The sequence below is a fragment of the Lepisosteus oculatus genome, chromosome 11 (assembly GCF_040954835.1).
Source record: "Lepisosteus oculatus isolate fLepOcu1 chromosome 11, fLepOcu1.hap2, whole genome shotgun sequence".
Lineage (NCBI taxonomy): Eukaryota > Metazoa > Chordata > Actinopteri > Semionotiformes > Lepisosteidae > Lepisosteus > Lepisosteus oculatus.
Window position 1 is genome coordinate 20005001 of NC_090706.1, and position 25101 is coordinate 20030101.

Sequence of the window (25101 nt, forward strand, 5' to 3'; positions counted from 1 at the left end):
TTTTAATTAGTTTATGAACTTCAAGGTCACGGGCACTGGGGGAGCTAGAGACTCTCCGGACAAGCTAGGCAGGATACACCCTTTATGGGACACCAGTCAATTGAAGGTCTGACACACAATCATAAACAGACACACACACACGCACACCAGGGCCAATTTTCCCACAAGGTAACTAACCCATCAGATTGTCTTTGGACTGTGGGAGGAATCGGAAGCACCCTGAAGAAACCCCCACAAACTAAAATGAGGAGAGCATCCAAACTCCACACAGATAGCACTGCAGGAATTGAACGCAGGGCCACTGCACTGCAAGGCAGCAATGCTAACCAGTGTTCCACTGTGCCACCCCTTCAGTAAACATGTCAAGCTCAAATGTTAACAGGAGGCACCTACCTGCCCGGGCAAATCTTGGAGTGATAGTGTTAGCGCCTGTTTACCCAGACCTAATCGCCCTCGGTGCTGTAAAACACAGGTTCTTGGTAGAGACGTCTCCATGCGGCCTTAAGATATAACTATCTGCTCGTGCCCTTGACCTTTGTTTGATTGCACTTGTGCTCAAAATTCTTCCAAGAGGAGAACTTCCCAGTGCTGGTCCTGGGTACCCTGGTATCTGCAGGCGTTCTCTCAGGCTCTTCATTGTTTTAGCTTTTTCTTGAATGATTCATTTGACCTGTGGGATGGGTTTCAGGCCATAAACTGTCGGAGATTTCATTTTGACTATTGTACTTTATAATGTAACACAAAAACTGCACATTTTAAACAATTGGCAATGGTGTCAAGTACAATTGAGTAAATTCAGTTCAATCAAGGAATTAATTAAAATAACTGAGAACTGAGCTGGAATGATGTTGGGATTTTCAGGACCAGAGTTGAGTATTCCTTTCCTGTCTGCTGGGTTTTCTGGGTTTTCTGGTCCTTGCTCACTAAGTTAACTAATTGAACCCATTAAGTAGACTGTGTTACAACTCCATAATGTATCTGAAATTGAGCGGTCCCCAGGTGATTCCTTACTTAGTGTATTATGCAGAGCTGCAAGGCACACAATATGTATTCTCAATATGTATTCCTTAAGGAATACCAGTGTTCCATGTTTTCATAGGAAGCCCAGTGATTTGTCTTCTACTTTTCATTTGCAAGAAAGTCACGTAATCTGTAATATCCTGATGTCTTTTTTAATGACTATCATCATGTCATTGACTATTCGCTTTTTATTTATAGTCTAAGCTGTCATGTTTCATTTCCTAATTGTCTTCTAATGTGACTCTTGCGGTCTTTGATAATTTTTTAATTCAACATGCCATCGTTTTGGAATTTTTCGGTTCACCTTACCATTTGTAATATCGATTTATCATCCGATTTGCCTCTAGATGTTTTTTTTTTTAATGTCTGTGTCTTGTATTTTGTTCATTGTGTTGTAACCAGGGACTCCAGATGTAAATTCGCTTTTAGGCTTACTGTGGTGCAGCTTAAGAACTGTGCACTGTCCCTCTTCAATAAAATAAAGCTCTGTTTAACCCTGGCAGATAACCCTGAATGAAACTAATGATTTTATTCTCAATTTGACACTTTTCCTAAATCCCAGTTTCTAAAATTGTTATAAAGGTACTGTAATTTAACTCTTGCAATCTATCTTTTGAATAACTTCTGAATTAGGGAGATTAGTGGTTGAGTTCAAGATGCTTGGAAGGAAGGGTAAATTCAGCTACCAGTAGGCATTTAATGAATTAAAACAGTGGTCCCCAACTTCAGGACAGGGGCACCTGTAGTCTTTCAGGCCCTATAGGCATATTCAGTGAGCCAATGAAGGTCAAGAGAGTGATGTCATATTGGTCCAGTTTAATTATTAAGAGTGACAACCAGATGACTCTTTCTGTGTTCTGAGAACAGGGCTGGCAACCCTGATCTTTCAAACTGTCATTTTTTTTTGTAAGTCTTGGTTTCAATTAAATTTAGTAAGAACACTGATAAGAGCAAAGTGGCAAAGCAAGGAGGGAAGACAGAAGACTGGAAAATAAAAACAAGAAAGGAGAAAAAGGAAAACAGTCTGTGCTGTATTGTAGATATCATGTTAAAGACTGAAAGGGCACCAATACAAGGTATTGACTTACAAACTAAGTAAGAGGGCATTCCTTGTTTGTTTTCAGACAGACCTTACAACTCAATATCAAAGCCTAAGCTCTGCACTGTTTGGAGCACAGACTGTATATATTGACTTAAAGGACTACAGCATTCTTTTATCAAGGCACAAAATTTAACAAGCCCCAGACATGTTTAATAGGAGAAGCTCACACCGTTGTGAAACACTTCAGATAACTTAAACAAAGATGGTGTTTTTTTGAGACCATGTTTGTGAAACACATTTACAAGCAAGACGAAACCAGTCAACCCATTTCACTCCTTTGGTTGCTAAGTCCGGCTCAGTGTTGCCAAGTCATGCTACGTCTCATTTTATTGCTTCTTGGATTATCCCAGAGTATCAGTTTTACAGGGCATTCACACATGCGGCAGGGCCAGTTTTCCCAGGAGCATATTATCCTACTAGTATGGCTTTGGGCTGTGAGAAGAAAAAGAGAGCACCCAGAAGAAACCCACGTAAACACCGGGAGTGACTTACAAACTAAGGTGATAGCACCCCAGGGTCCCAGCACTGCAAGGCAGCAAATGCTAACACTAATACTCAAGATGAAACCATTGTGTTTTTATTGCCTATAAACCATCAGTACAAAGTCAGTCAAACAAATGACCCTGTATACTTAAAAACAAAACAAATTAAACTAGAAAAGTGATATTGTAATCAATTATTATAAATCTAATATATATTATTAGATAATATATATATAAACAATATGAACCTGTGAGAGTGAAAAGTACTGTAAATGTCAAACATGAAAATTATTCTCCCAAATTAACAGCAGCACAGATGAAGTACAACTTTCTGTGCTCTTATACTTAATTTTCACTGATTCGTCGCAAACTAATCCACTATATTCACACACAACAACATATTCATATCTTTGTGAGGACTTCACAACGACTCACATTCTGTTTCTGTTTGCTATTCCAGACACACAGTGAAATATGCTTTGGACATGGCAAGATAACGCCATTTGCTTAACTCAAAACCAGTTATTTGCATTATGGGGACAGCCACACATCATCTGTAAGGAGTGCCTATGTTTGCAGGATCATTGTCCCATCATTAGTAATATGTGCTCCTCTCACCAACACATGCACAACCACCTGTGCAACATTCACTACAATTCTTGAAAGAAACAGGATTTTGGGATGAATACCTTGCAGGACCCATCCCATTTAGGAACAGCAAAAGTCCGGCAGGACTCTTTTTGTAGGAATCACGGAGGATTCCAGCATGAAGCTTTCTTTACATACAAATCTAAGAGCTTCGAAGGGATGGATCACAGACCTACACCTGATCCTCCCCACAAATCCCCTCTTTACTAAAGATCTCCTGCAGACTTAATTCTCTTTCCTGCTCCAGAATTTCCCGATGGTGGAGGTAACGGCAGTTTTGCACCCGCTGCCAGGTCACTTCTGGAGTTTCCACCTCCTTCTGCCTCTCCCTCTCCGGGTGGGGTTCTCTCTGGCTTGCGGGCTCCTCCTCGCTCAGCCCACCCTCTTCTACCTGCCCCTCTCCTGGGGTGCCGGCCTCAGCGCACCCTTCCTCTCCAGGCTCCGACAACGCCTTCCTCTTGAGCTGCTCCAACTCTGACAGGAAGGAGCTCATGCGCTTCTGGAAGTCGGTCGGCATGGGGATGGCCAAGTTCCGCCTGCCCAGGTGGAGCAAAGTTTGCGTTAGTCCGAAATAACCAACATAGGTGAGCGGTGTGAGACAATTGACTTGGAAAGAAATCTAAACGTGCCAATTGATTTTGATGGAACCCGTTTTGAATTGTCCACTTTTAACGCACTCATTGCATACAAGCGTCTTGAGGGATGAAAACAATTCCCATAGAGTGCCTGGAAAAAGGATTTAATTGTGGGACCTCCAAGAGACAGGAGGTCCCAGAATTAGCTCATTGAACCTCATGTGAAACACCTTAACTGCAGACAGGTGGACTCCAACTAATTATGTGTCTTCTGAAGACAAGTGGTTCCACCAGAGCCTATTTAGGTAGACCATAGCAAAATGGGTGGTGAATATTTCTGCAATAAAATGATTTTCTGTTTATCTCAGTGGTGGCACAGAGATGCAGAGGTAGTCATTGCTACCTCGAAGAGCTGGGGCCATGGAGCCTGGGGTTCAATTCCTTGGGTGCTATCTGGGTGGAGTTTGGATGTTCCTCTCCATGTTCATGTGGGTTTCCTCTGGGTGCTCCAATTTCCTCCAACAGTCCAAAGACATGCTGATAGATTTACTGGCTTCTAGGAACATTGGCCCTGGTGTGAGTGTTTGTGTGTCTTCCCTTCAATGGACTGGCCTCCAGTCCTGACTGTACCCCACCTGATGCCCGTTGCTTGCCAGGATAGGCACCGGCTCCCCAGCAACCCTCTACTGAAAGAAGCAGTTAGAAAATGGATGGATGGATCTGATCTCGGCCCATTTTCTAACCATTTTTCCTGGTGAAGGTTACAGTGGAAACAGGCGGAGCAGGCTTCTCTTTCCCCAGAAACAGTTTCCAGCTCCTCCTGGGGGACTCCCAGGCCAGCTAAGACATACAGTATTTTCTGTTGTATATTTATAAATTAATGTAGGATGATATGAAAGATTTTGTTTGCAATTTGGCATTATAGAGCATTTTGTGCCAATCAATGGAAAAAAAAAGAAATTCCATATTGTCACAAAATAAAATGTGTGAAAGTCAAAGGGGGGGAAATACTTTTGATATGCACTGTACTTTACATCTGCCAATAACTGTGCTATCAGGTAATTGGTCAGCACAAACAGCAAAACTTCACCCAAACAAAGGACAGTAGCAGCTCAGGTGGGTAGGTACAGTACGTCAGCATGCATAGGCTACAAAGGAACAAGTAATAGGTTTATTCTATGCTGAAAAGAAAAGAAAGAAACCACAATGTTTCGGCCGTGGAGCCTTCTTCAGCTCACCACTACTATTAGACTTGGAATCTTCAGGGCACCCTGAGCCACCTGACTTGCACCTTAGGCAGCAAATCAAAGACTCATTGGGTGACCAAAGTTTTGAGAAGCTTTGCAACACACCTCTGAGCTGCTAAACAAAATTCTCCTTGTTGAAATATCCGTCCATTTTCTTAATGCTTAATCTGATTCAGGGTTGTGGGGGAGCCAGAGCCTAATCCTGGCAAGCAATGGGCACAAGACAGGGTGCACCCTAGCCAGTCCATTGCAGCCTTGTTGAAATTAGAAAATCTAAAATCTCCCATCATCTGCTGCGCCAAGCTTGCAGATTTTGCCCCACAAGCCCAGGCTGCAGAGTGAACTATTGCTTTTTCACTGCAGGGCACCTGTGGCGATGCACGACACCTGACCAATCAATTTTCTGGCATGTTGAGGGCATAAAAAGTGGGGAGAAAGAAACAGACTCCATATAGCAGAAAGTGCGAAGAGATGCCCCCTTCCTTCCCAGAGTGCAACACCCACCTGGCCAGGCCATCGCCGGGCGCACCGAGGGAGAGTGCCAGCTGCAGGGTGGGCAGGGAGATGCGCTTTCGGGAGAGGATCTGCCTGGGCAGGTCAGGTGGCATCTCCACCAGGAGGTTCTCCAATGATGGAGTGGTGTCTAGGGCAGGAAAGAGGCAACAGAAACCCCATTCTTTATTCAGGATCATCTTCTTGACTAATTATCCCAGTATAGATCCACTGAAATTCCCCATCATTTTCTTATGCATCTGTTTCCTATAGCCTGGACCACAGTTTTCAATGTCTCTCCATGATTTACGATGGATATACTGTGCTTTGCTTCTCTTTCTTGATTTTAGCCACAGATTATCAGAGTAAATACTGCTAAGGATCAGTCCTATAGGTACAGTAGGTGAACTTTAATTTTTGTCGACCTAGTTATCATGAACCACGAGTTACATTGGTGAAAAGGGATCGAATTCAGATCAATCTGAATAGTAGGACTTATCGAATAGGGAACCCAATGCAGCACATATTGAATGGTGAACTCGGCGTGAACAGTAGCTCGTATTGATACTGTTGTTCATGGCCCCATCCGCAGCGCTCACCGCATCTGATGCTGCAGAGCTCTGCGCTCAGTCTTCTCTTCTGCTCCTGGAGCTGGGCGAGCTGGCGGCTGCAGCGGAGGTCCATGGCGCTCAGGTGGCGGCTCAGCCTCTCCTCGGCCTGTTTGTTCTGTCGCTCCGCCAGCTCCACGCGACCGGGCCGCACCACGGGCATGCCTGGGGTGAGAGGCATCGGCAAGGCTAGCCGCACGTAAAAAAAAAACAGCTGTTGAAAATGCTCAGCTAGTCCACCGTCAGCCTCCATAGTTCAGGACGGCAAGCGGGGGGGAAAAAAGTATCAAATTTATTTCGAGGTCACTTAAATGGACATTCAGTTTTTGTTAAAAAATTACCAACTGTAATCACGGTATAAAGTGGGAAACGACTCAATCTTAAATTCGAGTAAATTATTTTCAGTCAATTTTCGATTAAATTATGTTACAGTCAATTTTCAAGAACAGTTCAGTCCGTTGCAGTCTCGCAGTACCTAATACGGTTGACAAGGGGACCAATGCATGATACGATTTGCACCCCGTTAATCGCACGCCACACGCATTTACAGATTGTAGACACCAATTAACCTAAGCAGCATGCCCAGAAAAAAACCCACGTGGCCAACTGGAAAAGGCGCAACTTCTACATTGAACCCGTCCCAGCCGCGGAATCGAATCTGAGACCTCAGTTCTACTCAAATCTGGATTATGAGTATCGAAGAAACAAACGAAACGATACTGCAAGAGCAGCCTTTGTTTCTTAATGCAGAGGTTAAGAGGTACATTCAAGCTCTCTCGACTCCTGTTTACCTGCTCTGAATCTGTGCGGTGTCCAATGTAAAGGGCGCCTCCACTTTTCAGCTTCTCAACGGGACGCTCTTCTCACACGCTGCGTGATGGCGATCATTAGCTGTGTGTCACCTACACACGAAGACTTGTTGGCTGATTTGATGCTGTAGTAATAAAGTATATTCATTACTATACCTAGGAAGAGAAACTGCGGCTTATGAGGGACAGGTGATCTGATAGTTCGACACCACCCTTCTGTCTCCGGTAACAGAATAATCCACATTTTATAGGTGCGGACTTAATTGCAGATAAGGTGGAAAGGTTTCGGTATGTGTTGGCAAGATATTAAAACATTTGTTGACCTATGTATGTTTGGTAATTAGTTTCGCTAATTAGTTTGACTGCTTTTGCTGGTTCAGGGGGGTTGTTTAGTTAAAGCGCAAAATAAAAGCCCACGGGACCTGTTCGGTGTGTCTTCATAAAAATAGTTCATTTCACGTTGTAATATTATTAATAAATGACAAAAAAGCGTGTTATTACATTAAAAGGTTGTAAATAACTTTGAAATGTCAAGGGCTTGTGTATTGTAGCAGAAGTGACATGTTATCTGACTCCGTAATCAGTACAAACAAAACTAGTAATTTATGTTTATTTAACCATTTTTCAAAAGCATTAGCCTGTGATAAATGCGAGGTTATGATGCTTGTGGACATACTCAAGAGCTGATATGCAACCAACGTTGGTGAAGGGCGAACTGACACCTTCTTTGTATAATCTATGATTATGCAAAAGGCAAAATGCAGCTTTCAATGCTTTATACTACGATATAATAATATAAGGTTTAAGATAAGCACACTCCTTTTTACATTTTAAATCTTCTCTGAAGGAAACTCAGATGCGCCTGTGTACGTAAATCGCATGCAGTTATGGGTTCTCTCGTAGTCGGAATTTAAATGGAAACTTTTTTTTACACTTTCCAGTTGGTACAACGTGCAACGTGGTAAAATATACATGGGCAATTAAACAACAAATTTTCCATAGCGGAATTCAGCAAAATAGCCTCTTTTCGTGTCATTAGCACCCTGCTGTTGGTAGCAGACGCACATGCGTAATCTTTCGCCTTCCGGTTCCTCCTCCAGTCGTGACGCGTTGTTTCCAGCATGGCAGCTGTTGGAGTGTCTGCAAAATGTTTAGACAGCATGGGGACTGTTAACTCTGCTCTCGCAACCGGGAGAGCTTTTGCAGGGGCTCCACTAACTCTCCGTATAGTGGCTGAGTGTCCGGTGAGCAAAGCCCGGGCTTGCGACCTCACCCTGCCGCACTGCACGGTCAACACGCCGGTATTCATGCCGGTTGGCACGCAGGGCACGATGAAAGGGATCACCGTGGACCAACTAGAAGCTCTGGGATGTCAGATCTGTCTGGGAAATACGTATCACTTGGGTATGAGACCGGTACGTGTGCAGCGGCACAGATCTGGCTTTTGCCTTACGAGTTGTCAAAAATCTTAAAACATTGTGCATGTAAGAGCTCAGGTGCAACAGCGTTAACTCTTGAGTTAAAAAGTGCATTTATCTTCAAAACTTTCCAAAGTTGAAAATATAAATGCAAATTATAAACACCAATGTAAATGACAATGAAATATAGCAATGCGATCTAAATAAATAAACCCCCGTATCACGTTACACAGTGAATTCAGTGGGGGTAAAAGCAAAAAGAGTAAAAGGTGCATCCCCCAGTAGAATGTATGACAACAATAATTGCCTGAAATTCGTGTTTATGAAAGGGCAGAAACTGGTGTCGTTTTGGTGGATGTTATTTATTAAAAGTTTGTAATAGAAATACTACAGTGAGACAAGCACACAGACATCCAAAATCTTTGTTGTAAAAAAACGTTGTGTGCGTGGAAAGTGACACCAGCTTTTCAATTAACAAAAGACATTCAGCCATATTTAATTACTACTATTATTGCTACAGTTTATAGACCACCCAAACCCAGTGGAGCCTTCTTAGGTGAGTTTGCTGATTTTCTCTCATTCTCATGCCTTAAGTTTAAAAGGATCCTTATTCTAGGGGACTTTAATATACACATTGATTCGACCTCTTCCAGTCTTGCTAAAGACTTCCTTTCTCTTTTGGGATGCTTTGACCTTACTCAGTTTGTTTGTACCCCTACACATAACAAAGGACACACCTTAGATTTAATTATTGCAAATGACTCCTTTGTCTCCCACTGCTCTCCCCTTTCTCTAGGCCTCTCTGACCACTTAGCCATTCTCTTCAATCTGGAATTACCTCTTTCTAACACCTCCTCCCCACGCTCTGTAAATTTCCGCAACTGGCGATCAATTGATCACCCAAGGTTTGCAAATTCTGTTCTGTCCTCCTTATCCTGTTTCTCTTCCTCTGACCCTCTAGAAGACAAAATACAGTTACTTGACAGTGCTCTTTTATCTACCCTCAACACCTTTGCTTCTTTAAAAACTTGAACCATCTCTTTCTCTCGGCCTGTCCCCTGGTACAATTACCATCTGCGATCCATGAAGGCAGCCTCTCGCAAACTTGAGTGTAGGTGGTGTCTTTCCGGCCTTAATGTACATTATCAGGCCTGGAGAGATTACTTATCTGAATATCAGGTTACTATAGAGTCTGCCAGATCCACCTACTTCTCTCACATCATTGAAAATCACCAAAACAACCCCAGACATCTTTTCTCCACCATCAATAGACTGCTCAAGCCAAACTGCCCTACCACATTACCCGCCTCATCACAACTTTGCAACACATTCTTAGATTTCTTTAGTTCTAAGATTGACAACATCTGGCAACCCAAATATCTCCACACCGCATATCATTTCCATACCTCCTCCCTCCTCATCCAACTTCTCTGGTTCCCGTCTCTCCAACTTCTCTCTTCTTAACTCGGCATCCCTCAACAAACTAGTTACATGCTTGAAACCCACCACATCTATTTAAGATCCCATTCCAGTCCTGTTTCTCTTCTCTCTGTCCCATTGTCCTCAATATTATACATGAATCCATGAGCACTGGCATTGTACCAACGGTCCTCAAAACTGCTGCCATTGCCCCTGTGCCAAAAAAGCCTAACATGGCTCTCGACAATCTTAACAATTTTCGCCCAATCTCCAACTTACTCTTTCTCTCTAAAATTCTAGAAGGTGCTGTCACACTTCAGTTACATAACCACCTCATGACAAACAACCTTTTCGAACCCCTCCAATCTGGCTTCCGTCAACTTCACAGCACAGAAACTGCCCTGGTCAAAGTCACTAACGATCTTCTAATAGCTTCTGATTCTGGTTCTCTTTCTATACTCATCCTTCTTGATCTCAGTGCTGCCTTTGGCACTGTTGACCATAACATCTTACTTTCTCGTCTGGAGACTGTGTTTGGAGTTTCTGACACTGCCCTCAAATGGTTTAAATCTTACCTCACTGATCGCTGTCACTTTGTCTCTCTCAATGGGTACAGGTCTGAAATTGGTCTTGTCAAGTCTGGTGTCCCCCAGGGCTCAATACTGGGCTCCTTGCTCTTCAGCATTTTACAAGTTCCCACTTGGTCAGCTTTTAAGATCACATGGCCTCAGCTTTCATTTTTATGCTGACGATACTCACATACAGTATACATCCATACCAAACCTGATACTGATGTGGCTGTCTCTATTCTATCTAATTGCATCTCTGACATAAAAATTTGGATGACTCAAAACTTCCTTCATCTTAACTGTGACAAGACTGAAGTCATGCTTATTGGTACCCCCCATCAACTTCGTAAAGCCAGTCCTGTAACCCTATCTGTAGATGACTCTGTACATGAGCTTCAATCAAAATTGAAAATCCTTGGGGTTATATTCGATCCACATGTGCAGCATACTGTCAAAACATCTTTTTTTCACCTTTGAAATATCGCAAGACTACACCCTATGCTATCATTAACTGTGGCTGAAAAGCTGATCAACATATTTGTATTCTCTCGAATTGACTACTGCAATGCTCTTCTCGCAGGGGTATCTAAATCTACTCTGAACAAACTGCAGTATGTCCAAAATTCAGCAGCCAGAATCCTGACCAGGTCTAGTGCAAGTGTTCACATTACTCGTATCCTGGAGTCCTTGCACTGGCTTCCGGTCAAATTCTGTCTAGACTTTAAAATCCTCATGATCACCTATAAGGCTCTGCATGGCTTGGCACCTCAATATCTGTCTGAACTATTATCGCCCTACTCCCCACCTCGCAACCTCCGCTCTTCAAATTCTGCACTCCTTACTGTCCCCCAAGCCCGTCTACATTGTATGGGTGACAGGGCCTTCTCCTGTAATGACCCCAAGCTCTGGAACTCTTTGCCCAAGGATATCAGAGAGTCACCTTCTCTAAACTCCTTCAAATTCAGACTCAAAACCCTATTCTTCAGAAAAGCCTTTACTTAACTGGTTCCATTCTTCACCCCTCTGCTCTTCTTAGTATCACCTTCCACGGTCTCCTCTATTGTTATTGTTGTAATTGTAATTGTAATTGTGTCTTATCTTGTGTATTCTTCTTATTTATTGTTATTGTCATCCTGTAAAGCGCTTTGAGAAGCCACCTTTAAAGGCACTATATAAATAAAAAGTATTATTATTATTATTATTATTATTATTATTATTATTATTATTATTATGATGATGATTATTATTGCTGGTCTTTCATTCAGTCTACATAGGGGTGACCTGTCTAATATGTCTGAATAAAGGTCATTTGTGAATCTAAATGCTGAGGACGTTTGTTATGTTTTTGAAGAAAAAATAAAAAAATGCCTTTGAAGGTTTTAAAGAAGACAACAGGTATATACGGAACAAGTAATAGGTTTATTCCATGCTGAAAAAAAGGTGTGTGGCCAAGAAGGCTCCATGGCCGTGTTCTCTTTCTTCTTTTTTTCAGCATGGAATAAACCTATTACTTGTTCCTTTGCAGCCTACGCATGCTGACGCAGCTACCCACCTGAACAGGTATATACTCTGTATGTTGTTTTGTAACAGATGCTGTACGGTAAAATATCTGACCACCACAAAGAACTGCTTTGGAAACTGTGTTAGATGACCTGTGCTTTTCTTCCAGGGACCAGAGCTCATCAAGAAGGCTAATGGCCTGCATGGGTTTATGAACTGGAAACGTAACTTACTGACGGTAAGATAACCCATACTAATAAAGAAGAGCCTGGCACTGCGTTATCTTTCTTTTTAAGTTTTATTCCAATTAAATCCACAGAAGGAATTAAGAAGGAATTAAGAATATGATAAGGCTGTGCGGCCCACCTGGCCCATTTGTTAGTAGGTAACTGATCCCAGGATCTCATTCAGCTGTTCAGCTATAGCCAAAGTATCAGCTTCCGCCACATGGCTGGGTAGCTTGATCCATACTCTCACCATTCTTTGGGTAAGGTGCCTACAAATCTTCCTTTACAATGGACTTTCACATACAGTAAGCAGCTCGTTCCACACTTTCACAAAAAAATCAGTTTCAGGTGATCTTAAAATGACACTATACTGTTAAAGAGTCCATTATGTTCTTGCCTTTTGGCCTAACATTTACCTTCATCCAGTCGTGATTTCAAACCTTGTCAGACCCACTTGTCATTGGCACGACCTTTTAAATCCACCATAAAAAAGGCAGAAAAATCCATACTGATAATGATCCTGGAGGAATGGCTAGCTCTCACTGCAAATCGCAGAAGTCTCTTTTATACCATGTAATGTTTGGGCATCCTGCATCCTTCAGTGGCAGTGTGTTACTAGTACAATCCCTCTCATGTATGAATCTATCCCCATCTATTAAATGGCTTCTTTACTCTGTTGTCCTCCCCACTGATAGCTGATGTGTGGTGAGCGTTCTGGTGCACTATGGCTGCCGTCACATCATCCAGGCGGATGCTGCACATTGGTGGTGGTGGGGAGTCCCCATTACCTGTAAAGCGCTTTGAGTGGAGTGTCCCGTAAAGCGCTATATAAGTGTAAGCAGTTAATAATAATAATAATAATAATAATAATAATAATAATATATGTAGTTTCCAGTAAGGGCTGAGGCTGTCTCCCTGTATGAAACTGAAACTAATTTTGGATGAATCAAGACTGTGGAGTGTTTTATACCGCTGCAAAGGGAGTGGAACCTCTTTCAATGATTGCAGTGCACAGCCATGCTAATGAGTCCCTCCCGCCTGTCCTCTGCTTTGTTCAGGACAGTGGTGGTTTCCAGATGGTGTCTCTGGTGGAGCTGTCTGTGGTGACGGAAGAAGGGGTGCGATTCCGTTCTCCTTATGATGGCAAAGAAATCCTGCTCACTCCCGAGGAGTCCATCAGCATCCAGAACGCCCTGGGTAAATTTCATCTCATGCACCAAAGCTCTTTGGCATACAGGCATAAAGCCTTTTGCAGAAAAAATTACCAAAAAAAAGCTTGTCTGAGTTTAAAACTCAAGACTCACTTTTGCAGAAGAGAACGGTAATGTATATGTAGAGCAAGAAATCATATCACCCTAAAACTCACAACTGGCAAGCCACTAATTAAGCTAGTGTGAGCCTGGGTCACATACCTGGATGGGAGACCTCTTGGGAAAGCTAAGGTTGCTGCTGGAAGAGGTGTTAGTGGGGCCAGTATGGGGTGCTCACCCTGCGGTCTCTGTGTGGGTCTTAATGCCCTAGTAAAGTAATTGGACTCTATACTGAAAAATAAGTGCCATTTTCAAATAACGCATAACACCGAGATCCTGACTATGTGGTCATTAAAAATCCCAGGACGTTTCTTGAAAATAGTAGGGGTGGCCCCCTGGTGTTCTGGGCAAATTTCTCCCTGGCCTTTAGCAATCATAGCCTCCTAATAATCCCCATCTATGAACTGGCTTCATCACTCTGTTCTCCTCAAAACTGATAGCTGATGTATGGTGAATATACTGAAGCACTTTGGCTGCTGTCACACCATCCAGGTGGTTCTACACACTGGTGGTGATGGAGTGGAGTCCCCATTACCTGTAAAGTGCTTTGAGTGGATGCTCAGAGAAATGCTATAAGTGTAAGGATTATTATGATGTGGAAGGAGTAAAAGCAAGCAAAATAATTCCACTCTGTATTGATTTCCTTTTATGTCTTAGCTCAGAATCCCCTGCACATAAAAACAGCTATTTTAAAGATTTTGGCTTTGTTTTGTTCAGGAACAACTTTCCTAGCTTTGTTTATTGTAGCAGTGAAATAAGGTTTTTGATTTTCAGCTGCATTTTTGTCTTGAAGTCTCATTGTGTGATGGCCTGAACAGGTAACTGTTCAACCCAGCAACTACCTGAGTTTTGTAAAATATAGCTGTCATGTAATGTGCATTTATCACGTATGCTTCTATATAAACCAAACACAATGTTTTCTGTTAATTATTATGTTTTGCTATTGAGCTGTCTTGGGATGGATATATTCCACATGGGATTAGTTGACACTCACTATTTAAATAAGGACACAAGGTCATAATCGGAAGATACAATTAAGTTTATTGAAGACAGTGAGTATGAAACATGCCTTTACACAAAGAGCTGTGGGTGTCTGAAATGGGCTTCCTAGCCAGGTGGCAGAAACCAACACTGAATTCATCAAGAAGCAGCTAGATTAATACCCACTATGAGGGGACTTCATACAAGTATTTCTGATTCACACAGTCAACCTAGAGGACTTCTTCAATAGACAGTGAAACACAAACCAGAGGAGACCTGGAAAATTTACTGAACCACAAAACTTCCAAACAAGATGGGAAGAATAGCACTCTCTTTTTTCCTTTTTTCTGTTCTTCTGTCAAACCCACAAACACCTGTTAATCTTGGAATGAAGCATAGTTGCCCTTAACCTTACACCTCCTTCACTGGGCTGTGGATTGTTGTGCCTCATTTATAATCTGGACACACTGATGATAAGCAGTGGTGAATGCCGATGCTCGTGTTTCTCCAGGGTCAGACATCATGATGCAGTTGGATGATGTGGTCAGCAGCACTGTGACTGGGCCCCGTGTTGAGGAAGCCATGTATAGGTATGGCACAATATACTTGAGAAGCACAGTTGCTGAAAAATACAGTTGTCATTGTCTACCATGTTGATAATTATTCTGGCTGTTGTACAGGCCACATTTTCTTTTGATCTGTATATTTAGTTTGAAGCAGAATTTATATATTCTCCTTGTGTTTGTGTGGGTTTCCTCTGGGTGCTCTGGTTTGCTCCCACAGTTCAAATATGTACTGGTAGTTTAATTTTCTTCTGGGTAAATTGGTCCTGGTGTGAGTGTGTGCCCTGCGATGGAATGACATCCCGTCCAGGGTGTACCCTGCCTTGTGCCTGTTGCTTGCTGGGATAGGCTCCGGCTCCTCCTCAATGCTTTATTGGACAATCATGGTAAGAAAATCATGGATGGATGGAAGTTTGGAGCTAAAGACTTGTATTACTTTTAGTAGTGTTTGCATCAATAGAACACCTGCCAAAAACAGTTTACTGTCTTTCTACATGCACGATTTTTTCATACCCCAGTGAATGAAATATTATTTTGTGAGCCTTCCTTTGCTAAAAAACTTTCAGTTACAGTACATCCAGGAAGTGACTGAATTTGCAAATTAATTTGCAAATTTGCTAAATTGACCCTAATAACTGATATTACAATAAAGAGGGCACTGCTGGTTACGACACTGTGAATGGTATTACCTTTCCATATTGTCAAATATGAGTTATGACAAAATAAGAATGATGTAGGTATATAGTATAAATTCAACTAATGTGGTAAGGATAAAATATATGTTGTGTTTATAATTCCTAGCACTCCTCAACACCTTTCATCAGTTGAGTTTTACTCAGAAGAGATACATATTTACAGAAATGTAGCATTAATGTATTTTCTTGATCAATAGGAAATTAAATTCTTAAAGGAATTCAATTTTTCAGTTTTAATTTGGGGTGGGAATATTCACTCAGTCACCTTTCAACACTACACAGGGATGGCCTCGAATACAGAAGTACTTCATCACAGTGGCTCTGCAGTACATGACTTGCATGGGATGCATTAAACTTGGCTCAGGCAGTGCATCGATCTGCTGAAATATTATACCATTTAATCACCACTGTGCAGTCAGAAGAGTTCTTCCTAAGTACAGAGCTTCTCTGTTGCCTGCCAATTCATCTCAGTAACAGCGTTCAGTTGACAATAATCCTACTGCTTCTGGTGCTTTTCAGCATAAACTGGTATAATTTAGCTACGTGATTAACATGTCTGTGGTAGCAACAGGGAGTATAGCCAGCAGCCATATCACCCTGCAACTCACAACTGGCAACCCACTTAAGCTAAGCAGGTGTGAGCCTGGTCAGTACCTGGATGGGAGACCTCCTGGGAAAAACTAAGGTTGCTGCTGGAAGAGGTGTTAGTGGGGCCAGCAGGGGGCGCTCACCCTGTGGTCCATGTGGGTCCTAATGCCCCAGTATAGTGATGGGGACACTATACTGTAAACAGGCGCCGTCCTTCGGATGAGACGTAAAACCGAGGTCCTGACTCTCTGTGGTCATTAAAAATCCCAGGGTGCTTCTCGAAAAGAGTAGGGGTGTAACCCCGGTGTCCTGGCCAAATTTCCAATTGGCCCTTACCTTACCTTACCTTACAATTAGGCCTCCTAATACTCCCCCTCTATGAATTGGCTACATTACTCTCTGCTCTCCTCCCCACTGATAGCTGATGTGTGGTGAGCGTTCTGGCGCACTATGGCTGCCGTCGCATCATCCAGGTGGATGCTACACATTGGTGGTGGTGGAGGGGAGTCCCCATTACCTGTAAAGCGCTTTGAGTGGAGTGTCCAGAAAAGCGCTATATAAGTGTAAGCAATTATTATTAATTATAATTATTATTGCTAAGATTATAAAAAGAGCAGTTTTTTTTTTGGAAAGGTGTTCAAAAAGATATTTGATTTTTTGTTTTTAAGAAATGTTCACAAACCAAACTGCCTAATGCATAACAACCCTACTATGCAGGTAAAAACAGCTCAGAGTGAGTCTGGTTGTTAGCAGAAGCTCTTACCCAAGTTAAAAGCTAAATTACATGAGCAGGAGTGCTGGGATAAAAGCTCTTATCCCTGCCTCTGGCTCCACCTAGTGGACAGGACAAGACTCCATCTCAGCTCAGACAGAGTCGGAGTCTGTAACCTCACAAGATGGCTGACAGACCAGTAGAATGCAGGATCGTGACATAGTGGTTACATAATAGTACATACAAGAGAGACAAAATAGCAGTCAAGTTAAAAATACAAATATCTCCATCATTCAGTACAATAAACAGTGATGACTATCCAGAACGTGGTTGCAGCAAAATTGCAGGCGAGTATACACTTGGATGTGTGTAGTCTGTACCGGATCTCACAAGAGGCAATATGATGAAGATGCAGGGTTTGTCTTCATCTTAAGTCCATCCATCTATCTATCCATTTTCAAATATTTTTTTCAAATACAGGATCACGGGGGACACAGCCTAACTGGCAAACAACGGGCTAAAGGCAGGATACACCCTGGATGAGATGCCAGTATATCACAGGGCTCACACAGATACACTCACATCAGGGCCAATTTTTCCAGAAGCCAGTTAACCTAACAGTATGTGTTTTTGGTGTGGGAGGGAATAACTGCTAATTTTGTCAAATAATGTTGCCGTCGTTATCTGTTGACCAGAAATGATCTTTCTCTTCCTCTTCCAGGTCTATCCGATGGCTAGATCGTTGCATAAAAGCCAACAAAAACCCAGAGAGGCAGAATCTTTTCGCCATCATCCAAGGTGGATTGAACGCTGACCTCCGCAAAAAATGCCTTGAAGGTACCCGTTTCAAGAAGTACAGTCTGCTTTTCAGTTTGGGAGGCTTATTCAGACAACTGAATCACTATATTCTTGGCACTGGAGCAACACATGTTTCTTGGTCAACCGGGTCCATAAGGAACGTGACTTCTTTTTGGAATGCTGTGTATGTTTTTCAGTCTGGGTCAGACACACACATCGACTCAGTATGGACCAAATAGTTATAAATGAGTGAGACTAATATCTTACCTGATATGGAGTGCTATCTGTGTCGAGTTTGTATGTTCTCCCTGTGTTCCTGTAGGCTTCCTTTAGTTGCACCGATGTCCTCCAGCAGTCCAAAAATACACTTCTAAGTTAATTGACTTATGGGAAAATTGGTCCTGTGAGTGTGTGTCTCTTGTTTGCTGTCTGTCCAGCTTGTGCCTGTAGCTTATCAGGATAGGCTCCAGGCCACCGTGACCATGTTAGAAAAAAGTGCTTAGAAAATGTGTAGATGGACGTTTGAATAGTTGACTTACTCCACAAGCATCTTGTAGATCACTTTCTGGTTTTCCAGCTCCTGTCTCTGCAAGTTCTTTGTACAGAGAGGTTCATTGGCTACCCATTGGAAAGCAATAATTATCATTTTCTATGTTTTTATATCCCATGCCTCTTCCTTGTTCTATTGCGTAATTTTGTACTTCAGGAGTGTGGAACGACAGTTTGAATAAATGAGCTGGAAAATTGCCCTTAACCTGTGTGCGCTCTGGTCTGTTGTGTCGTTTGGAGTAGAAATGACGAAGCGGGACGTGCCCGGATTCGCCGTCGGTGGGCTCAGCGGGGGAGAGGAGAAGGACGATTTCTGGAAGATGGTGACGCTCAGCACAGACCACCTGCCCCGGGTGAAGCCTCGATACCTCATGGGAGTCGGGTACTGAGCTCAGCGTGTTTCATTTTGGTACAGAGAAGGATGTTATGGAAAGAGCCATTCGTCTCCACTGACTCTTTGTACTGCACAAGAGGGTAACAGATTTTATTTGTGATCTGACAAGGAATTCTCTTGGATTCTGAGGGAATTTGGGTCCCTTTTGTGCTATAAGAGGAGTTATATATACGGCATCATCGTGACATGGTGCTGTAGGAGACCCTCCCTGAGATTAACAGTGAGGTTCTCAGTGTTGGGTTCAGTGTTGATGTTCAGTAGTGGATGAATGTTAACATAAGGACCTAATGAGACAGTGAAAGGCAGTTGTGTTGTTGTTTGAGCACTGTGGACATAAGGGGTGTGTATAGATGTGAGTTAGTAGCATGTATTAAGTGCTTTCAGACGGCAAAGGGAACAACACACAGTTTTTGCAATAATGCAATGATTTTGAAATCCTATACACACCCAGTAAAAGACAATAATTTGGTTTAAATAGGTATTTTAATGGAAAAGTGGGTTAATATTCTGCTATTAATAGGCAGAAAAAGTGTTGTCAGTGAATGCAGAAAAGCAATTAAATTGCACATCTTAGAACCAAGTCAGTCTGTTTTTGAATGCTTTTCCATCTTTGTTGGAAAAGCAGCCTTGAAAAATGTTTTTTTGGCTTCCAGGTTGGGCATTGAGGTTCATTTTCTGAACATGTTAGACTAGAGGTTAAGAACATAAGAAAAATTACAAATGAAAAGAGCCATTCTAGACTAGTAACTACAATGAGTTAGTAGTTCATTGATCCAAGGATCTTAAACCAGTAATTTCTTGAAAGAAGAAACCAGGGTTTTGACTTCAAAAACATATGGATAGTTTGTTCCACACTCCCACAACACTTTGATTGTGGGAGCCCCCTTTTGCTTGGTTTCCGATGATAAACCACAATGACGGGTTAATCACAGAAGCCAGGGGTGTTAGTGGAGGAGAGGATCTTCATTGTTGTTCAGTGAAGATGGAGACCCAACCCATGTTTGTTCTCTTTTTCTCAGGTATGCCACTGATCTGGTGGTGTGTGTCGCCCTCGGCTGTGACATGTTTGACTGTGTCTTTCCTACACGCACTGCTGTGAGTAAAGTCTTCTTCTCTTTTAGGAGCATTTTAAATGAACAACATGATCCAGTTTTTTTCTGCTTTTTTTAAACTCAGAGTTTCTTCAATCGATCTGCATTGATTTCCTTCTTCTATGTGTATTCATTCCATCTGAGCGTTCAGCCTTTTGGCAGAATATTTTTCTAATAAAAACTTTAAAACGGCTCCTAAGAAGTTGCACATTTTAAGTTATACAGGGGGTTTCTTGGAAACTTGAAATGTCCTGAAGGTTTGAGGGATAAACAATTAAAAAGGGCTGAATTAGATGATCCGTTGTTGAGTAAAGGTTACAGTGAATTCACCTGGAATGAAAATCAGAAAACATTTGTTTTCCAGATCAGGACTGGGACTGGAAAGTCTTCTCTGTCTGATTGGAATTTCCAAAATGATTGTTTAATTACCCTGGCCCACCACTAATCCACCCCCTGCATATCCACTTTGATCAAAGCAAGAATTAGCCGCATGGAGCTTGAAAGGATTTTGCTGATAGTATTGGCAAGAGAGGCCTTTCAACAAGCGTAACTTTTCGTTATGTTGTCTTTCTGACTTCCTAACAATCTTCTGTGCTAATTTTACTGTTGGTCCTGAAGTAGATATTTGGAGTGACTTAAATACTTTGCAGAAGTACTTTAAATACTTCTCTATTAACTTCCTCCCCCCTTATAGTCTTATGTTCAGGACAAAAGATAACCAAGTTCCTTTAACTTGTCAGTATAGGCGGAGATATAAAAGTTAAGTCTGAGAAATGTTGTGTGCTCTTCTTTAAATTGCACACTAACACATTTTTTATGTTGTGAATGTGTGTACAAATAAAGGTTTTACCACTGAATCTTTTCTTCAGTGCACTTAACATCATTTTCTCAATTGAATTCAGCAGTTTTCACATTATATACTGTTGCCATTACTTCCTCTGACTGTATATCCATTCTTTTATTTAAAGCATGGACCTCCTCTCTCAGGGTCATTCTAATGCTCTCTCAGAAATATGCCAATCAAAAAATCATTTAATGCAATTCTTAAATGTTCATTCTTCATATTTTGAGGCTGGTGTTGCTTGTGGCTTATTAATGAATAATTGCAATTGATCTTCTGAACAGAATGCTGTTTTCTCCACTCCCCTGTAAGAATAGCATGGTTTAAGCCTCAGGTCTCCCAAAGGTAATGTTGTCAATCTACACTGCTGGACTGCATGTGTTTGCAAAGAATAATAAGTGTAGGGCCTCTGGGTGCTGACATTCGGTTTTTGCCAGTCAGCCCTCCTTTAAAGCTGCGGTCAACAACTAGCACCATCTGTTCTGAATCCAGCTGAGACGGACAAAGCTTTTCTATTGCAGATCGTGGAGGGAGTTCTTCCTCCGGTGGAGTTTGGCATCCTGTATAATGAAATATGGAAAGCCTTTCTGGAGACTTCTACAAATGAGCATAAAGAGTGAATAAAATAAAGTGATGAGTTGATGTGAAAGAGGAATGAGGCAGCTTTGTGAAAAACTGGCATGTTACTTGAGCATCAAACCTGTTATAGGACATCTACCTATGGGATCAGACAAGACATTTCCTTGACAGTTAGATTCATGTCAGATTTGGTCATTTTCATATAAGGCCTTTATATAAGTCAATGTTTGATATTAGATCATTCAAGCATGTTTTGTTTAATTAAACTGGCATGGATTAATGGAGCTACAGTCCCTGCTAAGCGTTTAATGACAGCTTTCAGTGGTCAGTGAGCAGAGATAGAGGAAGTATATTATCCCCTCGTAACATGATTAATCCAGTTAAATCATTCAGAACTTGGCTATCATAAGATAAGATTCTTCAGGATAGGAGCTACAGAGCTACAGATCTCTGGCACAGACCAACAGGAGGAGAAGTGATCCAATTAAAATATATTGGTTTATTTCTCCATTACTTCAGTATGTACAGGAATTGACACACCCTGTAGCCCGAAATGTAGTAAACGTCTGTACAGTAAGAATCTTGTCTAACTACATGATTTTTGAGCACCATTGTTGTATGCAGATCATTACAGCAAAGGAGACAACTCAGGTGAATGGTACACTTCAAGAGAAACTTCATAGGAATTAAGTATTAAAGGAGTGCTGCTGAGCCAACCAGTCCTCCCTAGCTTGATAGGGCTACACTGATCTAAATGCAGGAGGGCAGTTCAGATTTTGCTCAGTTAGAGAGAGTTTTACCATGCATCGCTGTTTGATAACTCACCCTTGGGCTGTTGTTACAGAGGTTCGGCTCCGCGCTCGTGCCTTGGGGGTCCCTGCAGCTCAAACACAAGCAGTTTGCCAAAGACTTCCAACCTATTGATCCCAACTGTGAGTGTGCCACCTGCAGGAGGTGAGAAGAACTAATATTTCTACATTTAGAGCCCTGTCATTTTGGACTTGCACACCTTGCACTTGGAACAAAATGGAGGACACACAAACCACACAGGATCTGATACCTTAGCTATGTGCATCCTGCAGGGCCTGATGCATATACTTGTATGAAATGTAGGAACATGAAAAAGACTCAAATTGTCATTCATTCTCTTTTGTGTAGCATCTATTTCTTCAGAATTACCCCAGTTTATGTTCCATAACTGTGCACAGTTTCTAGAGAAATAGAATGGTTGTGTTACTTGTGTTTCTTAACCTGGGTTGCATAAACCCCTTCATAGGGGTGTGTGACATGCCAAAATGTTTTAGAAGTTAAATCTTTTAAAATACACATTAAACATAGGCACATAAGTACAAAAGTAACTACTTTGGTTCATGAAATGCAGGTATTTAAGGTCAACTTTAAAAAGGGTGTACTTCTTTATGTCTCCTTAATTGTACTGTGAAAATAAATGGGATATGTTATTCTGTCCCTTTAATTCTATAGTTATGAGATATCTTAGGTTTAAAGAACTGACCTACTTCAATTATTTTGGATATTATTTAATAATAATTCCTTACACTTATATAGTGCTTATCTGGACACTCCACTCAAAGCGCTTGACAGGTAGTGAGGACTCCCCTCCACCACCAAAGTGCAGCCCCCACCTGGATGATGCAACAACAGCCATAGTGCACCAGTATGCTCACCACACATCTGCTATCAGTGGGGAGGAGAACAGACTGATGAAGCCAATTCATAGATGAATAATGGGTGTGTGAACACATTTAGAGAACCGAAGGGGTACAGACTGCACTAAAGGTTAAGAACCACTGTTCTCATGTCCTCTTTTAGCATGAGCACAGCAGAAACGTTTGCAAAGTTGCAACATGTGTGTTTCTTCTGCAGGTACAGTCGAGCTTTCCTTCATGCGTTGTTTAAGGCAGATACAGCTGCCCTGCACCACATAACAGTTCACAATATTGCATATCAGGTAGGTGTTTCTGTGGGAGTACCATTGTAGTCTACTGCCTTAGTGTCACCTCTCAATTTAGGGTAAAACATAAAAGGGTCTTGTTAGTCTTACCCCTTAGAAGATATCAATGTACTTATAGGTTTTTTGATTTGACATGAATGTTTTCTTTTTCACATTTTTAATTCATGGGTTGCTTGTTTTGTAGACCACACTGTTAAATTGTTGTCTGCATTACTAGTAAAAATTGGTATTTGTTTCAAAATGAATGGGGCTGCTGAGCTTCTCATAGGAGGGGAGAAGATTAGCATCACACTAAATGAAATCTACATGAGAGGAAGTGAAGTGAGTTTGTATGTTAGTGATACTTATCCGGCTCTTCCAGAGAGAAAATAGACTTCAATGGCTAGTTTGACAATCACTGAAAAATATAAAATCTGTAATGTTGTAATACTTTACAACAGTCTTTATATAATGTCTATGGATGCATCTGCAAAATTGGGGCTTGTGTGTTGTCTGGATCTGTGAAACCCCTGGATCCTGTCATTCTGATCACCTGTGCGCTCACCTGTTTTAAGCTTTCCCTGATGCGTTCCGTGAGGCAGAGTATCGTGGAGCAGCGCTTCCCTCAGTTTGTACGGAGCTTCATGGCACGCATGTACAATTCCAAGGAGGACTATCCTTCCTGGGCAGTGGACGCCCTGGCATCGGTGAACATCACCCTGGACTAAGGGCAACAAGCAGGGGATCATTGGTAGTGAGAAAAGAGAAAGACAATACTGGTATAAAACTGGCCTGTGGTCTGAATCTCAGGCTGGATGTGATCTCAGATTTAAAAGCAAGGCCTGTCCTGTTTTTTTAGAGAACAATTTGTTATTTTAACCAAAAAATATCTCAAGGGAGACATTGAGACCACCTTGATGCTAAGTCAATGAAATGAAGGCAAGTTGCACTTGTAAGTAATTTCTCAGACTCTGTGACCACGCCTTTTTAATTTTTTATCTTCCTTTTTATCATTTACTTTTATTTATATAATGGATTTTGTACTGGGGTGCAAAATAAAATGTCACATTTTCAATAATAACTAAATGCCCCAACTTCTTCTAAGATTCTACTTTTTTTACTCAGACCTTCAACAGTTAGTGGAGTATTGTAAATCACAGTACTGTTTAAAAAATATTTTAGGGGGAAGATTTAATGAGGCTTAGGTAGAGCTCCAACATTAAAGACTACCAGAATGAAAAAAAGTTAACGCAGTGTTTTCTCATCTTGTCCGTTAATTATTTATTTCTTCATGTACTGTTCAATATATTGTACCTTACCTGTAAAAAAATGTAGAAAGTCCACTTTTTTACAGATTGTAGTTTCTCTAGTTTTGTGGGACGATCTACTGTATGTCCTGTTCTCCATGCTATATGTGGTGGCACACTCTGGCTGTGTGTTTAGACATGGCTAGGTAGTGAGTGTGTACTGCATGTGTAGGGGGACACAAATATTGTCATTCATGGTACAGAAGCCCATTTGCAAGACCTTGCACCCTGAACCATGCCCTGATCAGATGATTTCAATACTTTCTTTAAAAATCCTTTTCAGGAAGGTTGGATGTTCCTCAGTTTGAGGCAACAGGCATGTTATCAGGGGCATTCTGGAGTCAAGTGCTGCTGATTTTCTGCTTTGTCACCCTGAGCAAGTTTCCAAACATCCTTGTGATAAATCTGTCCTCTAGCTGACACATACAGAGGTCTTGTTGCCAGAACCTTCACAGCAGCAGGTGCTGTCATAGTTGACTGCCATTAAATAGTGTAAGGAACAAGTAAGAAATCAATGCAAGTCAATCAAATGTATTTTTATATAGTGTCTTTCAGTGCAGAACATTCTCAAGGAACTCTACATAAATTATCATATACTGGAGAATTCTGGAAGATGGCACCCCTGA

General features: G+C 41.7%; 2 protein-coding genes across 3 annotated transcripts; one reads left to right on the forward strand and one right to left on the reverse strand.

The window, feature by feature from the left end:
* Positions 1-2046: 2046 nt before the first annotated feature.
* On the reverse strand, positions 2047-7137 carry LOC107077577 (uncharacterized). Of its 2 annotated transcripts, none has more exons than XM_015348999.2 (4): positions 6966-7137; positions 6166-6339; positions 5579-5717; positions 2047-3788 (listed from the first exon to the last, which is right to left on the reverse strand). In XM_015348999.2, the coding sequence occupies exons 2-4, from the start codon at positions 6335-6337 to the stop codon at positions 3425-3427; spliced, it is 675 nt and encodes a 224-aa protein (XP_015204485.1). In that variant the 5' UTR covers positions 6338-6339; positions 6966-7137; the 3' UTR covers positions 2047-3424. The 2 variants fall into 2 exon arrangements, with proteins under 2 accessions (XP_015204485.1, XP_015204481.1); XM_015348995.2 differs by having other exon boundaries at positions 6166-6363.
* A 928-nt stretch (positions 7138-8065) lies between these two features.
* On the forward strand, positions 8066-24496 carry qtrt1 (queuine tRNA-ribosyltransferase 1). Its single transcript, XM_006631666.3, has 10 exons — positions 8066-8398; positions 12059-12127; positions 13175-13313; positions 14919-14997; positions 17687-17802; positions 18556-18694; positions 19726-19801; positions 22062-22171; positions 23102-23186; positions 23744-24496. The coding sequence occupies exons 1-10, from the start codon at positions 8105-8107 to the stop codon at positions 23894-23896; spliced, it is 1260 nt and encodes a 419-aa protein (XP_006631729.2). The 5' UTR covers positions 8066-8104; the 3' UTR covers positions 23897-24496.
* The last annotated feature ends 605 nt before the right edge of the window (positions 24497-25101 follow it).